This window comes from Sus scrofa, chromosome 3 (assembly GCF_000003025.6).
Source record: "Sus scrofa isolate TJ Tabasco breed Duroc chromosome 3, Sscrofa11.1, whole genome shotgun sequence".
In the NCBI taxonomy this organism is placed as follows: Eukaryota; Metazoa; Chordata; class Mammalia; order Artiodactyla; family Suidae; genus Sus; species Sus scrofa.
The window spans coordinates 46,882,706-46,902,253 of NC_010445.4; the positions used below are offsets into that span (position 1 = coordinate 46,882,706).

General features: G+C 46.1%; 2 protein-coding genes across 5 annotated transcripts in view; both read right to left on the reverse strand.

Moving 5' to 3' along the window:
* Positions 1 to 10,303, reverse strand: part of NCAPH (non-SMC condensin I complex subunit H) — a 40,621-nt gene extending 30,318 nt beyond the window's left edge. Inside the window, exon 1 of one of the 2 annotated variants that reach the window (XM_021087093.1) lies at positions 10,185 to 10,303. In XM_021087093.1, the coding sequence (XP_020942752.1) occupies positions 10,185 to 10,203 (19 nt within the window). In that variant the 5' untranslated portion in view covers positions 10,204 to 10,303. The remainder of the gene's footprint in view (positions 1 to 10,184) is intronic. The other variant, XM_021087094.1, reaches the window with a different exon arrangement.
* ITPRIPL1 (inositol 1,4,5-trisphosphate receptor interacting protein-like 1) lies at positions 14,426 to 19,140 on the reverse strand. 3 transcript variants are annotated; one of them, XM_021087095.1, is made up of 3 exons: positions 18,874 to 19,140; positions 18,604 to 18,706; positions 14,426 to 17,778 (listed from the first exon to the last, which is right to left on the reverse strand). In XM_021087095.1, the coding sequence occupies exon 3, from the start codon at positions 17,762 to 17,764 to the stop codon at positions 16,124 to 16,126; it is 1,641 nt and encodes a 546-aa protein (XP_020942754.1). In that variant the 5' UTR covers positions 17,765 to 17,778; positions 18,604 to 18,706; positions 18,874 to 19,140; the 3' UTR covers positions 14,426 to 16,123. The 3 variants fall into 3 exon arrangements, with proteins under 3 accessions (XP_020942754.1, XP_020942756.1, XP_020942755.1); XM_021087097.1 differs by lacking the exon at positions 18,604 to 18,706; XM_021087096.1 differs by having other exon boundaries at positions 18,604 to 19,125.

Below are 19,548 nucleotides of genomic sequence, written 5' to 3' on the forward strand. Positions count from 1 at the left end.
CCATTTGCAGCAACATGGATACATTTAGAGATTATCACACTAAGTGAAGTAAATCAGAAAGAGAAAGCTAAATACCATATGATATTACTTCTATGTGGAATCTAAAATACGGCACAAATGAACCTATCTACAGAGCAGAAACAGACTCATTCAGACATAGAGAACAGATTGTGGTTGCCAAGGGGGAGGCAGAGGGATGCACTGGGAGTTTGGGTTTAGTAGATGCAAACTATTATATTTAGAATGGATAGACATTTAAAAAAAAAAAAAAAGGACAACTTACAAAATGAGAGAAAATAGTTTCAAATGATGCAACTGACAAGGGATTAATCTCTAAAATATACAAACAACTTATACAACTCAACAGCAAAAAAGCCAACAACCCAATTGAAAAATGGGCAAAAGACCTGAATAGACATTTCTCCAAAGAAGATATAAAGATAGCCAACAAGTACATGAAACAATGCACATCACTGATTATTGGAGAAATGCAAATCAAAACTACTATGAGGTACCACCTCATACCAGTCAGAATGGTCATCATTAATAAACCTACAAATAACAAATGCTGGAGAGGGTGTGGAGAAAAGGGAACCCTCCTGCACTGTTGGTGGGAATATAAACTGGTACAACCAAAATGGAAAACAGTATGGAGGGACCTTAGAAAACTATATATAGAACTACCATATAACCCAGCAATCTCATTCTTGGGCATATATCCGGACAAAACTTTCCTTGAAAAAGACACATGCACCTGCGTGTTCACTGCAGTACTATTCACAATAGCCAAGACGTGGAAACAACCCAAATGTCCATTGACAGATGAAAGGATTAAGAAGATGTGGTATATATACACAGTGGAATACTACTCAGCCATAAAAAAGAATAAAACAATGCCATTTGCAGCAACATGGTTGGAACTAGAGACTGTCATACTAAGTAAGTCAGAAAGCGAAAGACAATTACCATATAATATCACTTACATCTGGAATCTAATATACAGTACAAATAAACCTTTCCACAGAAAAGAAAATCATGGACATGGAGAATAGACTTCTGGTTGCTGATGGGGAGGGGGAGGGAGTGGGATGGTAATTTGGGGTTATTAGATGCAAACTATTGCCTTTGGAATGGATAAGCAATGAGATCCTGCTGTATAGCACTGGGAACTATATCTAGTCACTTACGATGGAGCATGATAATGTGAGAAAAAGAATATATACATGTGTGTGTGTGTGACTGGGTCACCTCACTGTACAGTAGAAAATTGACAGACCACTGTAAAACCAGCTATAATGGAAAAAAATAAAAATCATTAAAAAAAATCAACAACAACAAAAAAAGAATGGATAGACAATAAGGTCCTACTGTATATAGCACAGGGAATTATATCCAGTCTCCTGGGATAGACCATGATGAAAAATAATACAAAAAAAAGAATGTGTGTGTGTGTGTATGACTGAGTCACTTTGCTGTACAGCAGAAATTGGTACAACATTATAAACCAATAATACTTTTTAAAAAAGTCAATGTCCAAAAAAAAGTAGAGGGACTCTTCTCAAAGAAACCAAAGAGTAGTTCCCACTGTGGCTCAGTGGTAACAAACCTGACTATATCCATGAGAACACTGGTTCAATCCCTGGCCTTGCTCAGTAGGTTAAAGATCTGGTGTTCTATGAGCTGTGGTGTAGGTCACAGACACAGCTCGGATCCCACATCACTATGGCTGTGACATAGGTCAGTGGCTGCAGCTCCAATTTGACCCCTAGCCTGGAAACTTCCAATGCTGTGCAGGCGCAGTCCTAAAAAAGTAAATACCTAAGAATAAACCTACCTAAAGAGACAAAAGACCTGTACTGTGAAAACTCTAAGACATTGATGAAAGAAATCAAAGATGACACAAACAGATGGAAAGATACCATGCTCTTGGATTGTAAGAATTGACATTGTCAAATGATTGTACTACCCACGGCAATCTACAGATTCAGTGCAATCCCTATCAAATTACCAATGGCACTTTTCACAGAACTAGAACAAAAAAATTTTTAATTTATATAAAAACACAAAAGACCCCAAGTAGCCAAAGTAATCCTGAGGAAGAAAAATGGAGCTGGAGGAATCAGGCTCCCTGGATTCAGACCATACTACAAAGCTACAGTCATCAAAATAGTATGGTACTTGCATAAAAACAGACACATAGATCAATGGAATAGGATAGAAAGCCCAGAAAGAAACCCACACACCTATGGTCAACTAAAATACAACAAAGGAGGCAGGAATCTACAATGGAAAAAAGAAAGTCTCTTAAATAAGTGGAACTGGGAAAACTAGACAGCTACATGTAAAAGAATGAAATTACATCATTTTCTAACACTATACACAAAAATAAACTCAAAATGAATTAAAGACCTAAATATAAGACTGGATACTATAAAACTCTTAGAGGAAAACATAGGTAGAACACTCTCTGACATAAACCACAGCAATTTGATATCCATCTCCTAAAGTAATGAAAATAAAAACAAAAACAAACAAATGGGACCGAATTAAACTTAAAAGTCTTTGCACAGCAAAGGAAACCATAAACAAAACAAAAAGACAACCCACAGAATGGGAGAAAATATTTACAAATGAAACAACTGATAAGGATTAATCCCCAAAATATACAAATAATTCATACAGTCAGTATCAAAAAACCCCAATCAAAAAATGAGCAGAAAATCTCATTTCTCCAAAGAAGACAAACTTATGGCCAAAAAACATGTGAAAAGATGTTCAATGCTAATTATTAGAGAAATGCAAATCAAAACTATGAGGTACCATCTTACACTGGCCAGAACGGCCATCATCAATACTGTTGGGAATGTAAACTGGTACAACTACTATGGAAAACAGTATGGAGGTTCCTCAGAAAACTAAAAACAGAGCTACTGTATGATCCAGCAATCCCACTCCTGGGCATTTATCCAGAGAAAACCATAATTCAAAAAGATACATGGACCCCAATGTTCACTGCAGCACTATTTACAACAGCCAAGATATGGAAGCAACCTAAATGTCCATCGAACGAAGAGGGGATAAAGAATATGTGATACACATATATAATGGAATACTACTTGGCCTTAAAAAAGAATGAAATAATGCCATTTGATGCAACTAGAGGTTAACATACTATGTGAAGTCAGTGAGAGACAAATATCACATGTATCATTTACATGTGGGATCTAAAAAAGAATATAAATGAACTTATTTGCAGAACAGAAACAGACTCACAGACACTGAAAACAAATGTATGATTACCAAAGGGGACAGGTGAAGGGGTGAGGAGGGATGGACTTGGGGTTTGGGACTGGCATATGCACACTGAGGTATACTGAATGACTGGCCAACAGGGACCTACAGAATAGCACAGGGAACTGTATCCAATACTCTGGGGAGAGAATCTGAAAGAGAATGGATGTGTGCATATGTATAACTGAAACACTTTGTCGTACAGCAGAAATTATCACAACATTGTAAATCAACTGTAGTTCAATAAAACTTTAAAAAATTAAAAAAGAGGAGTTCCCGTCGTGGCTTAGTGGTTAACAAATCTGACTAGGAACCATGAGGTTGCAGGTTCAATCCCTGGCCTCTCTCAGTGGGTTAAGGATCCAGCGTTGCCATGAGCTGTGGTGTAGGTCACAGACGCAGCTCGGATCCCAGGTTGCTGTAGCTCTGGCGTAGGCCTGCGGCTACAGCTCCGATTTGACCACCTGGCCTGGGAACCTCCATATGCCATGAGTGTGGCCCTAGAAAAAGACCAAAAAGAAAAAAAAAAATTAAAAAAGAAAATTCTTACTTTCAGGAGATGAAACAATTTAGGGGTGATGCGACATGATATGTGCAACATTCAGCTGAATGAATCAAAACTATTGAGGGGAAGGACAAAGGAAATATGGCAAAATTTGGATTTAGGTTGTGAGTATGAAGCTGTTTACTGTCTCAGTCCTTCAATGTCCATGTATGTTTGAACATTTTCATAATTAGGAGGTAGAAAATGTATAGTGGGTTAGACAGAAATAAAAGCTATGGAGAAAAGTAAAGCATGGAAGGGAATAAAGAGGATCATAGGATGGAGGTGGGAAGTCATTTTTTAATACAATGGTCAAGGGAAGATTTTACCAGGAAGATTACATCAGAATCCAGATTGTGCAGCTATCTGCAAACCCCAACATGGAATCAGGGGGCACAGCAAGTACAGAGGCAGCATCCTGCCTGGCACGTCTGAGAAGCCAGTGTGGTGGAAATGGAATGAGAGGGAAGCACAGAAGTGAGAGCAGTCAAAGGGTGTCAGGCCTGTGGGGCCTGGTTGCACAGAAGCACCAATCAGTGAGAACAGGGGAGGGACAACCTTCAGGGGTGTATGAGCCTTACTTACAAACCACTGCAAAGACTGGGCTTTCATGTGGAGTGAGAAAGGAAGTGTTTGGACAAGATGAGAAGAGGAATACAGTGATCTAACCTATGCTTTAAGAAGACCCCAATGGGTCTTATGCTGAAAACAGACTGAAAAGGGAACAAGAATTGACAAGCAGGAAGACCAAATAGGAAGCAACTACCAATAACTAAGACAAGAGATGCTGATGGCTCAGACCAAAGAGGGGATGCAGTAAGTCAGACACTGGATAGTCTCAAAGTAGAGCCAACATGATTTCCTGATGGATTAAACGTGGGGCATGAGAGAAGACAGAAGAATGAAGGATAACTGCAACACCTGGAACAACTGATGAAATGGAGTTGCCGGGACTGGAGAAGAAGCATATCTGTGGGGAAAGGAGGCAAGATCAGGGCTCAGTTTTGGACCTGCTGGGCTTCAGATGCTTACTGGGTAGAGAGAGCAGATACTTAAGTCCAGAGTTTAGAAAAGGCTCTAGGGTGGCTATGTAAATGTGGATGTCATAAGCATGGAGGAGGTATTCAAAGCCGTAAGACTAGATGAGAAGACCAAAAAAAATGAGGCTAGATAGAGAAAAGCAGAAGGCTGAGTCCTAGAATACTTCAAAAATTTAAAGAGAAGGAAGAGTTCCTGTCATGGCTCAGTGGTTAACGAATCCAACTGGGAACCATGAGGTTGCAGGTTTGATCCCTGGCCTTGCTCAGTGGGTTAAGGATCCAGGGTTGCCGTGAGCTGTGGTGTAAGTCTCAGACAGGGCTTGGATCTGGTGCTGCTGTGGCTGTGGTGCAGGCTGGCAGCTGCAGCTCTGATTCCCTAGCCTGGGAACTTCCATATGCTGTGAGTGCAGCCCTAAAAAGACCAAAAAAATAAAAATAAAAATAAAGAGAAGGAAACAATGAGGAATCAGTGAAGAGATAGGGAATGTGTCACCAGTGAAGGGGAATGTGGCATTCTAAATGTCAGGTGAAGAATATATTTCAGGGGAAGAAGGAATAATGAACTATGTCAAATGCAGCTGACTGGTCAAATTAGGTGAGGACAGAGAGCTGTTCTTTAGATTTAGCAACCGAGAGGTTACTGACAAAGTAGTTTTCCTAGAGTGCAGGGGGAGAAAGGGAAAATCAAATGGGCATAAATGCAAGGGAAGATGAGAAGGAAAAAAAGAAAAAAAAAAAAAAGGCAGAAGAGAAATGGGAGGGAGCCAGTTGAAAGGGAAGTGAAGTCAAGAAAGTAATTTTAAGATGGGGGGGGGGAAACCCAGCTTGGTAGAAGGAATGAAACAAAGAGACTATATTAGTCTCCTATAGCTGCTATAACAACTCACCACAAATTTAGTGATTTAAAACAACACAAATGTGGATTAAGAAGATGGAGGAAATATACACAATGGAATACTACTCAGCCATAAAAAAAAGATTGAAATAATGCCATTTGCAGCAACATGGATGCAACTAGAGATTATCATACTAAGTGAAGGAAGTCAGAAAGACAAAAACCATATCATAGCACTTACATGTGGAATCTAAAATATGGCAAAGGAGTTCCCATCTTGGCTCAGTGAAAACGAACCTGACTAGCATCCATGAGGACACAGGTTCAATCCCTGGCCTCACTCAGTGGGTTAAGGATCCGGTGTTGCCATGAGCTATGGTGTAAGCTGTAGATGTGGCGCAGATCCCACGTTGCTGTGGCTGTGGTGTAGGCCAGCAAGTACAGCTCCAATCCAACCCCTAGCCTGGGAACCTTGACATGCCATGGGTGCGGCCCTAAAAAGACAAAAAAATTAAAATACAAAAATAAAATATGGCACAAATCAACCTATCTACAGAACAGAAACAAACTCAGGAACATAGAGAATAGACTTGTGGCTGCCAAAAAGGAGCAGTAAGGAGTAGGATGGCCTGGGAGTTTGTGGTTAGTAGATGGCAAACTACTGCATTTGGAGTGGATAAGCAATGAGATCCTACTTTTATAGCACAGGGAACTATATCCAATCACTTGTGATGGAACATGATGGAAGAAAGTATGAAGAAAAAAATGTGTATACTGGCTCACTTTGCTGTACAGCAGAAATTGACAGAGACACTGTAAACCAACTATAATGAAAAATTTAAAACAAAAAACAAGACAAAAATATATTCTCTGCAGTTCACAAGTCAGAAGTCTAAAATCAAGATGTTAGCTGGGTTGGGAGTTCCCATTGAGGCTCAGTGGTTAACAAATCCAACTAGGAACCATGAGGTTGCAGGTTCAATCCCTGGCCTTGCTCAGTGGGTTAGGGATCCGGTGTTGCCATGAGCTGTGGTGTAGGTCACAGACGTGGCTTGGATCCTGTGTTGCTATGGCTCTGGTGTAGGCCGGCGGCTACAGTTCTGATTAGACCCCTAGCCTGGGAACCTCCATGTGCCACAGGTGCAGCCCTAGAAAAGGCAAAAAAAAAAAAAAAAAAAAAAGATGTTAGCTGGGTCACATTCTCTCTGGAGTGAAGAATTTCCAGAATCTGCTTAGGGAAGAACCTGTTCCTTTGCCTTTTTCAGCTTCTAGAGGCTGCCGACAATCCTTGTCTTGTGGTCCTTTCCTCTCATCAGTCCAATCCGTTGCTTCTGTCATCATCTTTCCTTCTCTGACTTTGGCCCTCCTGCTTCCCTCTTATAAGGACCACTGTGATTACATTAGCCCATCCAGATAATCCAGGATAATCCTTAATCATATTCTCAAACTCTCTTTTACTATGTAAGATTAACATATTCACAGGTTCCAGACATCTTTTGGAGGGCCATCATTCAGAGATCATGCAGAAGGGTAAAGCTGCTGAACAATGTACTCAAGCAGGTAAAAGGGTTCCTCAGAACACAGAGAGCTCATCCACAGCAAAAGGAAGGAAGGCCAAGAACACAGGAACAGATGCAGATAAGGGAGAAGGTGTAAGAGTGAACCTATGGATAGTCTCGTCTGATGGTTTTTATTCTTTTAGTAAAATAAGAAGCGGATAAAAACAAAAGACTCAGCAGGTAAGAATAAGGGCACGGGAGGAGGTACTGGAGATTTCAGGAGAGAAAGGAAAATATAAAATCATCATCTAGGAAAAGAATGGATGAACCAAGGAATACGGCATGACTGCTGGGCGGCTTTAGTCTCCTTGAGACCAACTGGGTGCACAGCCACTGGGGCAGAGTAGGCAGAGTTGGGATTAACCAGAGCTGTGATTTTGTCAAACAAGTGTAAGGAAGCAAAAAGAGGGCAAGGGGTTATGGGTGAATGAAAGGAGTGATTACACTGACTTACCACTGAATGTAAGCTAAGAAAGGAGGGGAACAAGGGCCTGAGAGAAGTGAGGAACAGTGAAAAGCAGAAAAATATGCCTGCTGTATCAGAGTGTTGTTGGAGTCGGGGAACAAGAGTGAGTGCGCTGGAAAGACAGGAGTGCATTGTCTTAAGAGGTAGGGTGCATTGAGATGCCAGAGTTGTGCAGCTGTTGATAATGACAAGGTCCAGGGTGTGACTATGATAGGCCAAGAAACACCATCATCGGAAGAGATGAAGGAACTAAGAGACCTGGGGGGGAAAGTTTCCAGATTTAAGAATCAGAAGGCTTGGCTTCAAACTCCAGCTCCATCACTTACTAGCTGGAGAATTTTAAGCAAATAAATGCTCCTAGGGGAGTTCTCGCTGTGGTGCAGCAGAAACAAATCCAACTAGGAAACATGAAGTTGCAGGTTCAGGGTTCGATCACTGGCCTCACTCACTGGGTTAAGGCTCCGGCATTGCTGTAAGCTGTGGTGTAGGCCAGAAGCTGTAGCTCTAATTTGACCCCCTAGCCTGGGAACCTCCAAATGCTGCAGGTGTGGCCCTAAAAAGAAAAAAAAAAAAAAAATGCTCCTACGGTTTGCTTCTTGACTCTCCAAGTAAGAGTAAGAGTATATCTCAACTAGTTTAGAATTAGTGATATGGAAAAAAATATTCACAATATAACACACGTATAGAAACACAATAAACACTAAATGGTTGCCCATGTGAAGAGAAGGGAAAAGGAATGGTCAATGGGGATAAAAGAATTAAAAATACAAATTCAAACATTTCCCTGATAGCTTTCCAAGCTGAAGAGTATGATTAACATAATTCTCAGCTGAGGTCAAAACAAACAAAAGAAAGTAAAAATAGGAAGGAGGCAAAAAACATTTTTAGAAACTGAATCAAGAGGACTTGTGCCTACGTGGAAGTGGACACTGCAAGGTAAGGAAGGGAGGTGGACTTTGGAGAAGAGACTAACAGAAATAGAAAGCACTGAAGGAAGAACTTGTCTAAGGAAACTAAAATGGGAATTAGAGGCACACCTTTTTCTGGGAATCATCTTTCTCTGTTTCCCTCCTTCCCTTTGACATTATGGATCCATTATTTCAAGAAAAGGATAACTGAGCTCTAAAACGCTTTCTGCATCCACCTCCTCATCTTTCAAGCCCTTTGGTGTGGCTCCCACACTCACCACTTCATGAAAACTGTTTTGTTGCCATCACTCACAACTTCCATGTTCCCAAACCCAACAGTCACTTTTCAGGCTTCATCTCTCTTGAGAGTCAGCAGCACTCAAAACAGGTGACAACACCCTGCTTCTTGATACACTTTTGGCTTACTTGCCTGAGTTTTTCCAGCTCTTCCTTAACCAGTTTCTAAATGTTGGTGCTGAGTGTTTTCTCTATAAGGCCTTCCTAGCGGTCTCACCTGTTCCATGGTTTTACCACCTACATAACAAAAAGCATATAGCAAAAAAAAAATGCTCCTACGGTTTGCTTCCTGACCCTCCAAATTTACCTCTCAGTCCAGGGGCTACTTCCCTGGGCACCCTATATCACTGCCCTGAGTGTCCAACTCTTATCCAAATGATTACTGACCCTTTCACCTGACCGACCCCGGTGAGTCACTTACCATGTCCAAAATGTACCTCTAAATTTCGAAACCTCTCACCAAGACACGAAGGCCCTGCCTACCTGTCCCACCTCATTCACTCTTTTAATTACCATGTCCTGGTATTCATCCATGTCAGGCTCCTTCACGCTTGCCCTTCTTTCGTACTTGCTCCTTCTGCTTAGAACATGTTCCCCAGAATCTGCTCAAAGGTCTTCCCTGACTTCCTAACCGAAAATAACCCTTCCCCTACTCTGCTCTTCTCAATCTGAGTGCTCAACCTCATCTGTAATTATTTCGTTTACTGTGTCTCCCGAACTAAAGTACACGCTCTAAGAGGGTGGGACTTTGTCGTTTTATACTATAACTCTGCGTCTAAGAGGGGGACCAAAGGGGTCGCTCAATATTTGTCGAGTGAATACGAAAATAAATAAATGCATGCGTGTTAAACACACAGCGGTAACCACAACGCTTCCACGGCCCTGAATTAAAGTGCATTCTAGGAAAACCTCCTTTTCAAGGAAGACACACCACCCAAGGTGAAGGAGCCTAGGGAAAAAGGCTTCCCACAACCTGGTCAATCACAGAGGAGCAGCGCGGACCGAAGTCGCGTTCTGATTGGCCGAGCGAAACCCGCCCGCCACTCCCTCCCCCCCCTCCCGTTACCCCCCTCCCCTCCCCCTCTCCGCGCCCTGGAGCGTCTCACTCCGCTGGCAAAGAAGAAGCCAAAGACAGGGCCGAGAATACTCGCACTGCCCGCTCAGGCCCGCCCGCCAGCACCGGTGCCTGGAGCACCATTCACGCCGGGCCCTGCCCGCAGCGCCTCCTGCCCACCCAGCCTCACCCGGACAAGGAGGTCCCATCTCGTCTTCGGAGTCGCCAGAGCCGGTTTTAAATCGCGCGCGGAGACGCCGGAGCGCTGTAACGGCCGCCGTGGCGTCACCGGGGGCGGGGCCAGGACGCGCCTGCGCGGACAGCCTCGGCCCTGCGCGCGTAAAAAAGTGGTCCTGAGAGGAAATATGCCTCCTTTCAAGCGCTAGACGCGGAACTGTGCGCTAGGGTCCAAGCGTAGAGCAGAACGGGCAAGGGCTCTGCTTTCACGGAGTTTACTTACTTATGGGGGAGGCAGATGACCAAGGTAACAAAGGTGATTTTCCCATCCTGACCTGTGCAGCAAAACACCAAGGAAGCAGAAAGTGATGGACGGGGTGTGAGACTGAGGTGAGAGGGGCGAACACACCTGAATGAGCAGCGTTACAGGCGGGGGAAGAAGGGGTGCAAAATGCTGTGTGTACATTTTTGTTGTTGTTGTTCTTTTTGCCTTTTCTAGGGCCGCACCCGCAGCATATGGAGGTTCCCAGGCTAGGGGTCCAATCGGAGCTGTAGCCGCGGCCTACACCAGAGCCGCAGCAAGGAGAGATCCGAGCCGCGTCTGCAACCTACACCACAGCTCACGGCAACGCTGGATCCTTAACCCACTGAGCAAGGCCAGGGATTGAACCCACAACCTCATGGTTCCTGGTCGGATTTGTTAACCACTGAGCCACGACGGGAACTCCTGTGTGTACATTTTTTAAAATGAAATCTAATGAAAAAAACTCCTGGATATATTCCCCTCTTTCAAAAAAATAAGATTAAGTTCTGCTTCATCTGGTTCCAAAAATTGTATTATGGAAAAAAGGCCAAGGCTGTTCCCCCAAATATCCGGAGAACAGCTTGTAATCTCTTATAACACATATATGGCATTTTATACAGCACTTCCCAAGGCATTCAGGGTGAAACAGTCCTTGGCCTGTGGGACTTTTGCCCTCTTTGTAGGACTGCTCAGTGTGATTTGCTCACAGAATGCCACTGGTGCCCCCTAGTCATTTGGCAGCCAAAAAAGTATTTACCTGTTGAAAACTTTTCTTTTTTTTTTAGGGCCACAGCCACGGCACATGGGTCGAATTAGAGCTGTAGCCACCCACCTATGCCACAGCCACAGCAAGGCCAGATCCCAGCTGCCTCTGCGACCTACACCTGCAACGCTGGATCCTTAACCCACTGAGCAAGGCCAGGGATTGAACCTGCATCCTCCTGGATACTAGTCAGATTTGTTTCCACTGAGCCACAATGGGAACTCTGAAAACAACCTTTTAAGCTTCTTTTTTTTTTTTTTTTTTTTTTTTTTTTTTTTTTTTTTTTGCAAAAACTTGTTCTCTCAGTGATCACCTTCAAACCTTTAGTGTAAGGCAGTGTGGGATAGAAGAAAGAAAACAAGTTTACCCAGAAACCTAAATCAGAACCCAGAAGCCATCCTGGACACTTCCCCCTGCCTCATACAAGCCATTCCTGGACTCTTTTTACTTCCTAAAAATCTCTTCAATCCTACATCTCTTTTCATCCACATTTCCTTCTTGCTGGTCTGCAGCAGCCCCAATCCTGCTCTGACCTCCTTCTCCTTGGGCCCAGGGTGGTGGTTGTTAAGTACAAAACTGAACTGTCACTTCCTGCCAAAGTCCAAAACCATTCAAAGGTTCCATTGCTCTAGAAAATTCTAAAATGATCTGCAAGGCCCTGCTGAATCTGGTCCCCACAGTCTCTCCAGCCTCACCTTGCCCTCCAATCATGTAGGCCTTCTTTGAGACTGGCGCTTACCATGCCAGCTCCCACCTTAAAGCCTCTGCATATACCACATCCTCGATGTGGAATCCTTCAACTCCATCTTCACCCAATTACCTTCTGTCAGGTTTCAGCTCAGGACACTTCCTCAGGGAGGCCCTCCCTGATACGCTCAAGTGTCCTTACTGGAGGCTTTAGTAGAACTTGTCACCTTTGTAATTTTACATCTGCTAGGGTGACTATTTCACATCTGTCTCCTCCATAGACTGTCAACTTAATTAGGACAAAGCTGACTTTGCTCATCATTTCAGCGGGGCTCAATTGCAGCCCTGGACACAAAGTGCTTAAATATGTGTTGAATAAGCAAAGTCGGAAGACAAGTGCAAATCCTGGATTGAGCATCTTAACCTCTCTGGGCGTCATTTTCTTCCCCATTTATAAAATGTGATGATAATACCCTTTCTCTGGGCTTTATGAGGAATTAGGTAATAGATCCTGTGTTACACTAGGGTCCCAGTCAAATCACTTATCCTCTATGGGCATTTGAGGGAGGAGGGTGCAAACAGATTGTCATCCTCTGGATTCCATGTGTGCACCATCCAAGAGCATTTGGGAGGGGGACAGGTGGTACTTAATGGAGCCTCTGAAGAACTGGCTTGGAACTCTTGGTAGAGGAAGACTCTTAGGTGATCCATCAGCTGAGGCATGAAGCTATTCCAGTGGTTATAATGGAGCCTCCTGAGCTGACTGCTTGAGGCTCCATGTGCAGGGAGGCAGTCCCAGCCCCACCCCCTGCATCTCCATTGGCCTGGCCCACCTGGTGCAGGCAGGTCTTTCACCTATTCTGAAAGCCGTCTTTGTCTGGAGAGATTAGGAAGACAGCAGGTGCCAAGAGGTCAATTTATCAGTGGTGTCATGGCATGCAAAACTCAACTATTCTGCCTGTACAAAAGTAAAGAAGTGGGGCCCCTCCCCACCTCTCATCTGCCAGGAAAGTGCTGGAGGCATTCCCCTTCCTTATTTTTCATTCCCCACCCAGATTCTACTTCCCCAAAATGAAGCCAAACAGGCTTAGTTTAGGTGAGGAATAAAAGTGTTGGCTACCTGAACATGCAGTCTTTAGGCTCAAATTTACCCCAAACTTCCAGCTGGCAGCTGGCTTTTATTATAATGTAGTTCACGATAGAAACCACCAAGTCACTGGGGTTCAACAGGGCATGTAGTGAAATGGCTTTACATTTGTTTTGGCCTCTGAGCAAACGCCTTTCATTTTTGTATATGATATGAAATTACTGACCTCCTAAAGACTAGACTAAGAAGCAACAATATATTTTCTTGAACTTCCACACAATAATGTACCACCCTTTATCTTTTTTTTTTTTTTTTTTTTTCTTTTTAGGGCTACACTCGTGGCATATGGAAGTTCCCAGGCTAGGGGTCTAATCAGAGCTGTAGCTGCTGGTCTACACCACAGCCCCAGCAGCTTGAGCAACACCAGATCCTTAACCTACTCAGCAAGGCCAGGGATCAAGCCTGTGTCCTTACGGATGCTAGTCAGTTCCCACTGAGCCATGACGGGAACTCCCAACCACCCTTTATCTTAAAATTAATATAGTGCTTTTTGCTTTTCAAAACATTGTAACTCCTTCACCTTGTTTTATTCCCAAAACTGTGCTGGAAGGTTGCTAGGGTCAGGGACTTTTTTCCAGGCTCTGCCACTTAAGAGCTACGTAACTGGGGGAAGCTGAGCCTCAGTTTCCTTGTAGGCCAAATGGAGGGGTTAAAGCACCCACTTCATGGGGTTACAGTGTGAGGATTGAATGCGTTACCACATGTGCAGAACAGTGCCTGGACCACTGACAATGTTCAGTGAATACTAAGTATTCCCAGGGCTATAACTGCTATTATATCCTGGGTGCCAGCCAGGTAATTGTTTTAGAATAAATCTTAGCTTCCTAAATATCTGCAGAAGTTTCCCCTTTCATTGTAAGAGTGTTTCCAGAGCACACTGGCTCTGTTCTTCCCATCACCATTTGTTTTTTTCTATACTCTTTCTTACACTCTCTGCCCCACCCAAGTTCTGCTGACGGTTCCCTTTGTATTCTTCTGCCTGCTCATAACTACATTTTCTTTCATCTCATGTTATAGAAACCATCAGAGTCCTAGATCATACTACCTTCTTTCTCCCTGACAGATTTCTGCCTTCTAGAGTTTATATATGTTGTCTGCAGCCACGAAAAGCTTTTGATTTGGCTGATATTTTGGTTTGGGCACCACGAAAATGAATAACTTAGGTGTTCCTTAACATTCTGAATTATTCTTTCCTGGCCACTGGCCATGCCACTGGGAAACCACAGGGCAGACTGGTTCAAGGGATGTTGAGAACGTACTGGATGAAGCTATCAGGGTAACGTGAACATCTTGGGGACGGGTATGTGAGAATGCTGATAATGTTACTGTGTGTGTTACTGCACAGACTCCAGCTGATACAGAAAATAGTCTCTTTTATTGATTGGGAAGTAGAACACCAGCAAATTATTTTCTAAACAAAAGCAATAAAACACCAAAATCCCACCAGCGTAGAACCAACCATCACTGCATCTGAACTTAAAAGCAGTACCTGGCAGATACCAGCAGACAACACAGAAACACAGCAGCTATTGTGTAGCAGAGGGAGCCCCAAATATTGACTGGCATCAGCTCTGGGACACCTGTAATTTATTTTTGCTGGAGGTGGGGAGATAATGTATTTTCTAACCAAAGCTTGTAGTAAGACCAGTATCTAACCTCCCTTGAGGTCAAGTTAAATGTGGGGCCAAGTTCTCCCCTGAAGATCTTCCTAGCGGTGCTGAGTAGGAACAGCACTGGTATTTCCAAAGCAACCACACCCACAACTAGAATCACATTTCTGTTGCCTTTTTTTTTTTTTGGCTGTGCCCAAGGAATACAAGAGACCCTGGGTCTGGGATCGAACCCGTGCCACAGCAGCAACCTGAGCCATAGCAGTGACAATGCCAGATCCTTAACCTGCTGAGCCACCAGGGAACTCCTATAGTCGTATTTCTTAACACTCCTCCCCAGGATGCCCAGGGTTTTGAAAGAAGGGAAAATATACCAGTCATATCTCTAGAATCACAACTTTGTTAGCTAAACTGCTGCACAGTCCCTTCCTGTCCAGCCCTAGCAATGGGCCTGGATGACCCCACTTTGCAAAACCACAAACATAGTTCAAATAATCCCTTTGTCATCTTCGTAAAGAGATTACAGAGGCCTCACCAGACTGAGAAAAAGCATTACATATGGTAGCCTAGCTTTCTTTCCACCCAACACATAAGTGGCTCCCTCAGAAATAGTAATTGTTCATCTCAGAGCCCTGTACCCTCCTGCAAGGGACTGTCCTCCTAAAAGGTTTTATAATTGCTTCCAGGCACTGAGGAGGTCATCAGATGCTGGCGATATTAATTACATTATATCAGTTATGGAACAAGCCACTGTTGATTTAATGTTTGTGAATCAATGCTAATAAATTATTTGGGGTAGTATTGGAGTTTTTTTCAAATGCATAAAATGGCTATATTATATTTCACATATCATATGAAAACAAGGGTACTTAAGAAAATGGAAAGTAAGCATCTTGGTTATAAACTCAAAGAGTGAAGGTCTGAAAAATTAGATCCTAAAATACAAGAAGCTGCCATCACAGTATTTGGAATACAATAGAATGCTACCAGCTTGGACATGAATTAGGCTAAGAGTTCAATAAGGAAGCCAGTTTACAAGAGGTGTGCTGGGAGTCATTCACAAAAAAGGAATTAAGCTGGAATGGAGGTACTCCTGGTTCTTTCACGTCCAGTGTTTCTACAAAGCACACCTGTACAGGCCCCCACTGGATCTCAACTCTTTAGCAGCAAGATCCTCCCATAACATCCATTTCCCTGGGTCCTCTTTGGGTCATGATGAAAGGTAAGAGAAGAAAACCTCAGAAGACCTACCCTAGACTAGGCCCTGCAGGCTGGACCCCTCCTCCTGACCACTTCCTGTACTCCTCCAAGTGTCTTAATGGATCATAGCCCCCACTGGCAAGGTGAAAGTCCCATACACCGCTGATACGTCTGAAGAATAAACTCTTTTGCAGCCTGAGGAATCAGAAATACCTTCTCCCCCTTTTTAATGGCCTGTACATTAATGTGCCTCTGCCAAGGAGGCACAGGGCAAAGTTTTCACCTGGGTCAGAAGGTTGTGGAACTCTTCTACTGCCTGGGAATGTGCCATGGGATTCAGCACCAGGTGCTGGAAGAGATTGATGGGCTCAGCATTCCGAAATGTCTTAGGAATGGGGATGGTCAGGGGCAGGAAGGTGTTACCGATGAGGAAATGATGGAGAGACCTCTGCTGGAGGCCTCGGCCCAAGAACCAGAGGATGTCCTGGAGCCGCTGGGAGAGCATACTGTGCTGCCAGTCTGTGAGGGGCAGCCGAAGCAACAGGTGCATGAGGGCAGTTTTGAAGTGGTAAGAAGTGAGGATGGGGCGGGATGCTCCCTTGGGTAAACTCTGAAGGTCCCGGAGACTCAAAATGATCTGGAGGCACTTAAGGTGACAGGTATTCTCTGGAGCAAAACGCCCGACCAGCTTCAAGAACAGGTGCTCACAGGCTGCAAAGGACTCAGGCCAGTCCACGCTGGTGAGCTGTTCCTGGTCAGGGGCCTGACTCACCAGGTAGACCAAGGTATCTTCCCGTTGCACCCCCAGGACCAGGCGGATTGAAAGGATGCGGCCAGAGCGGTAGTCCAGCCTGAGCTTGCAGGAGGTGGTGGACGGCGGCAGGCTGAGCTTGAAGTCATACTTGTGGGCTACAAGGGCCCAGGCATTGCCCACCATGTTCCGGAACCACTGCACGGTCTTGCACACATCCAGGTGGGAGCCCGTGCAGAGCGCCGCCTTGATGGAGCTGTTGCACTTGCCCACAAGGGCCGAGTGGTCCCTGTGATGGTGCACCAGGCACAGCACATCCCCCAGAAGCTTCTCGCGCTTGCACACACATTCTGACTCCACCAGCACGCAGCCACAGCGGCGACCTAGGGCTGGATCCCTCATCTCCAGCACAAACATAGTGCCCTGGGGGGGGACAATGGGCACCAGGATGTCAAATTTCTGGGTCTCATGGAGGGTTCCCCATTTTTCAAAGGCAGCCCCGATGCCCAGGCAGTCCTCTAGCTGTGGGTGAGCCTCTCGGCGGCTGAGCACCCGGCAGGCCTCAATGAGGTCGTCCACAAAGCTCTCCACAAACTCGCAGGTGCAGGGCAGGTCTCGGGTGACATTCTGGACATGATATCTGTAAAAGGCTTCCAGGGCCTCTCTCGAGGGGAAGTCAGTAAGCCAGTTATAGGAGGTGACAGGCATGACACGGACCTCCTCCTCCTCGTCGCTACTGGAATCAAAGGCCGGCTCATGCTGCATGTTCTGTCGCAGGAGCTCAAAGATGAGGAAAAAGCAAAAGAGGCCAGCGTTCCACAGGTTTCCCAGCATCCAGCCCAGCGGCCCCTCCTGGCCCTCGGTCTGGAATGGCCACCCCCTGTCTTTCTTCCCCAGCACTAACTGGTCACTGGATGTGTCTCCTCTCCAGAAATTCTCTGCCTTCTGCTTCTCCTCTGCTGCCCGCTTCCTCTCTTCAAACTCTATCTCTAACTGGCGCATCTCCTCGCCCAATCGCTTCTCCAGCTGCCGACTTCTGGCTAGTGTGTCCAGGTCCATCCGGTCACTGACCATCAAGGGGTGGTGAACAACATACATCACTGCCAAGAACAGAAGGCTTATCACAGCCATGGAGGCCTCTGCATCTGGAGAAGTAGGAGGGTGGGAGTCAGTAGTGATCTTTGGGACTCATATTCCCAGAGCCCTGGAACCCCAAATCCTGGAAGTCAGCTACCCAGAAGGAACAGAAAGCTCACAGAGCTGGGACTGGACAGAGCAAGGGTGGTCGGTCTGCCCAGGAGAAGCTTTGGGGAAAAGGGGGCAGCAGGATGTGCTACCCAGTCTCTCTACTGCTTTCCTTCCACATGGTGTGGGTGGTATTTAGGCTTCCAGAATGTGGACATGGAACTGTTTTCATTCCTGTGTAGGATGGGGAGGGGAACCCTTGTGCTAGGGTGGCCTCACCCGACTCATCAGTCCACCATGGGCACCAGGTGTGCCTTGACAATCCCAGAGGCTCCCTTCCACGGGCAGAAAGCACTAGTCTGCCTGGGTAACACCTTTCCTCTTGCCAGGCTGTCGGCCCCGGGCCTGCTGCAGCATCCTTCTTCCTCTGTGACTTCACAAGCCTCATTCTGCTCACACTGTGTCATCAGAGCACTCAACTTCTTCCCCTCCTTGTGCCCAGTGGGCCAACCCCCCAGTGGGAGCCAAGGAGGCATTGGGCGGCCTGTCACCTCTCCACTGCTGCTGCTGTGCTCTCTCAGGTCCTCAGGGGGCTGCCAGATGCCCCATCCGTGGGCCAGGCCCAAAGGCAGGCACAGCTCCACCTCCTCTCAGCCTAGGAAACTTCGTGAAGAACCAGATGCCAAAGGCCTCCTGAGAGCCCACAGCACTCGGTTCCTCTGCCTCCCCACCCACCACAGAGGCCTGAAGCTTCCTGCCTTCAGCCCACCTGTTCACGAGCTTACCGGGATATGAAGGACTACGCCGAGGGGGCGCTGAAGCCAGGTGGGGGACTCTCCTCCCTTTGGAACTTGTGCTTGCTTAGTCTCACCGCCCTCTCCAGGAGCCCTGTTAAAATTTACAAGGTACCTGGGGGCTTTGGCTCAAAGCCATGTGACGCCCCCCCCCCTTCATAACTTCCTCAAATTCCACGCCCACAGACCTGAACTCTCATCCGCCTATTTAGACCAAGCCAATTCAGGGTTTCTCCCGGGACCTGGGGCCAGGTTACTCACCGTCTGTGTTAGCAGGAACATGGTCTTAAAGAGCCCGCGCGGCCTGACAGCCCCCGCCTTCTTTCCGGCGCGGTGGGGGCTCCGGATTCCTCGACGGGTCCGCCCGAAGGAGTGGCCCCGCTCCCCTCTCCCGGGTTGCACACCATGTTTATCCCAGCGTCCTATCGTCTGTGTGCTGCGGGCCCCCGAGACCCCACCCGTGCAGCGCGCGACTCAGAGGGCCCCAGCGGGACAAGCGGCTCCCGCCGTCCAGGATCCGCCCAGCCCCGCCTAGCTCCGCCCACCCAAATGCCCGCGGCCCAGCAAGCGCTCAGCGAGAGCCCCGCCCTGGGGCCGGGTGACCCTCTTCGTCTGCGCGCGCCCCCTGTCCGCTGCCTCGGCTTCCAAGACCCTGCCGAGTGGCTGCGGCCAAAGACCCGCTGCCCACGGGCGCTCAAGAGCAGACGCTCAGCCTCCCTAGGGTGGCGCAAGGGGGCACTTCAGGGGGCTGAGCTTCACTTAGCTAGGTTCAATGTACTTAATGGGAATTTAGAGTGAGGACGGTGGTGACATAACCAAGAAGTATCCTGGTGACGTCTTTCCTACTTAGTGCTGGCGCTGCACAAAACGGTACAGCAGATGAAGTGTGTTTTCAGCAACCTCAATGTGCCTCACCTCCAGCCGACGCCCAGACTC

Excerpts from the sequence above, each read along its gene's own strand:
- ITPRIPL1 (XM_021087097.1), bottom strand. The coding sequence starts at position 17,764 with ATGGCTGTGATAAGCCTTCTGTTCTTGGCAGTGATGTATGTTGTTCAC.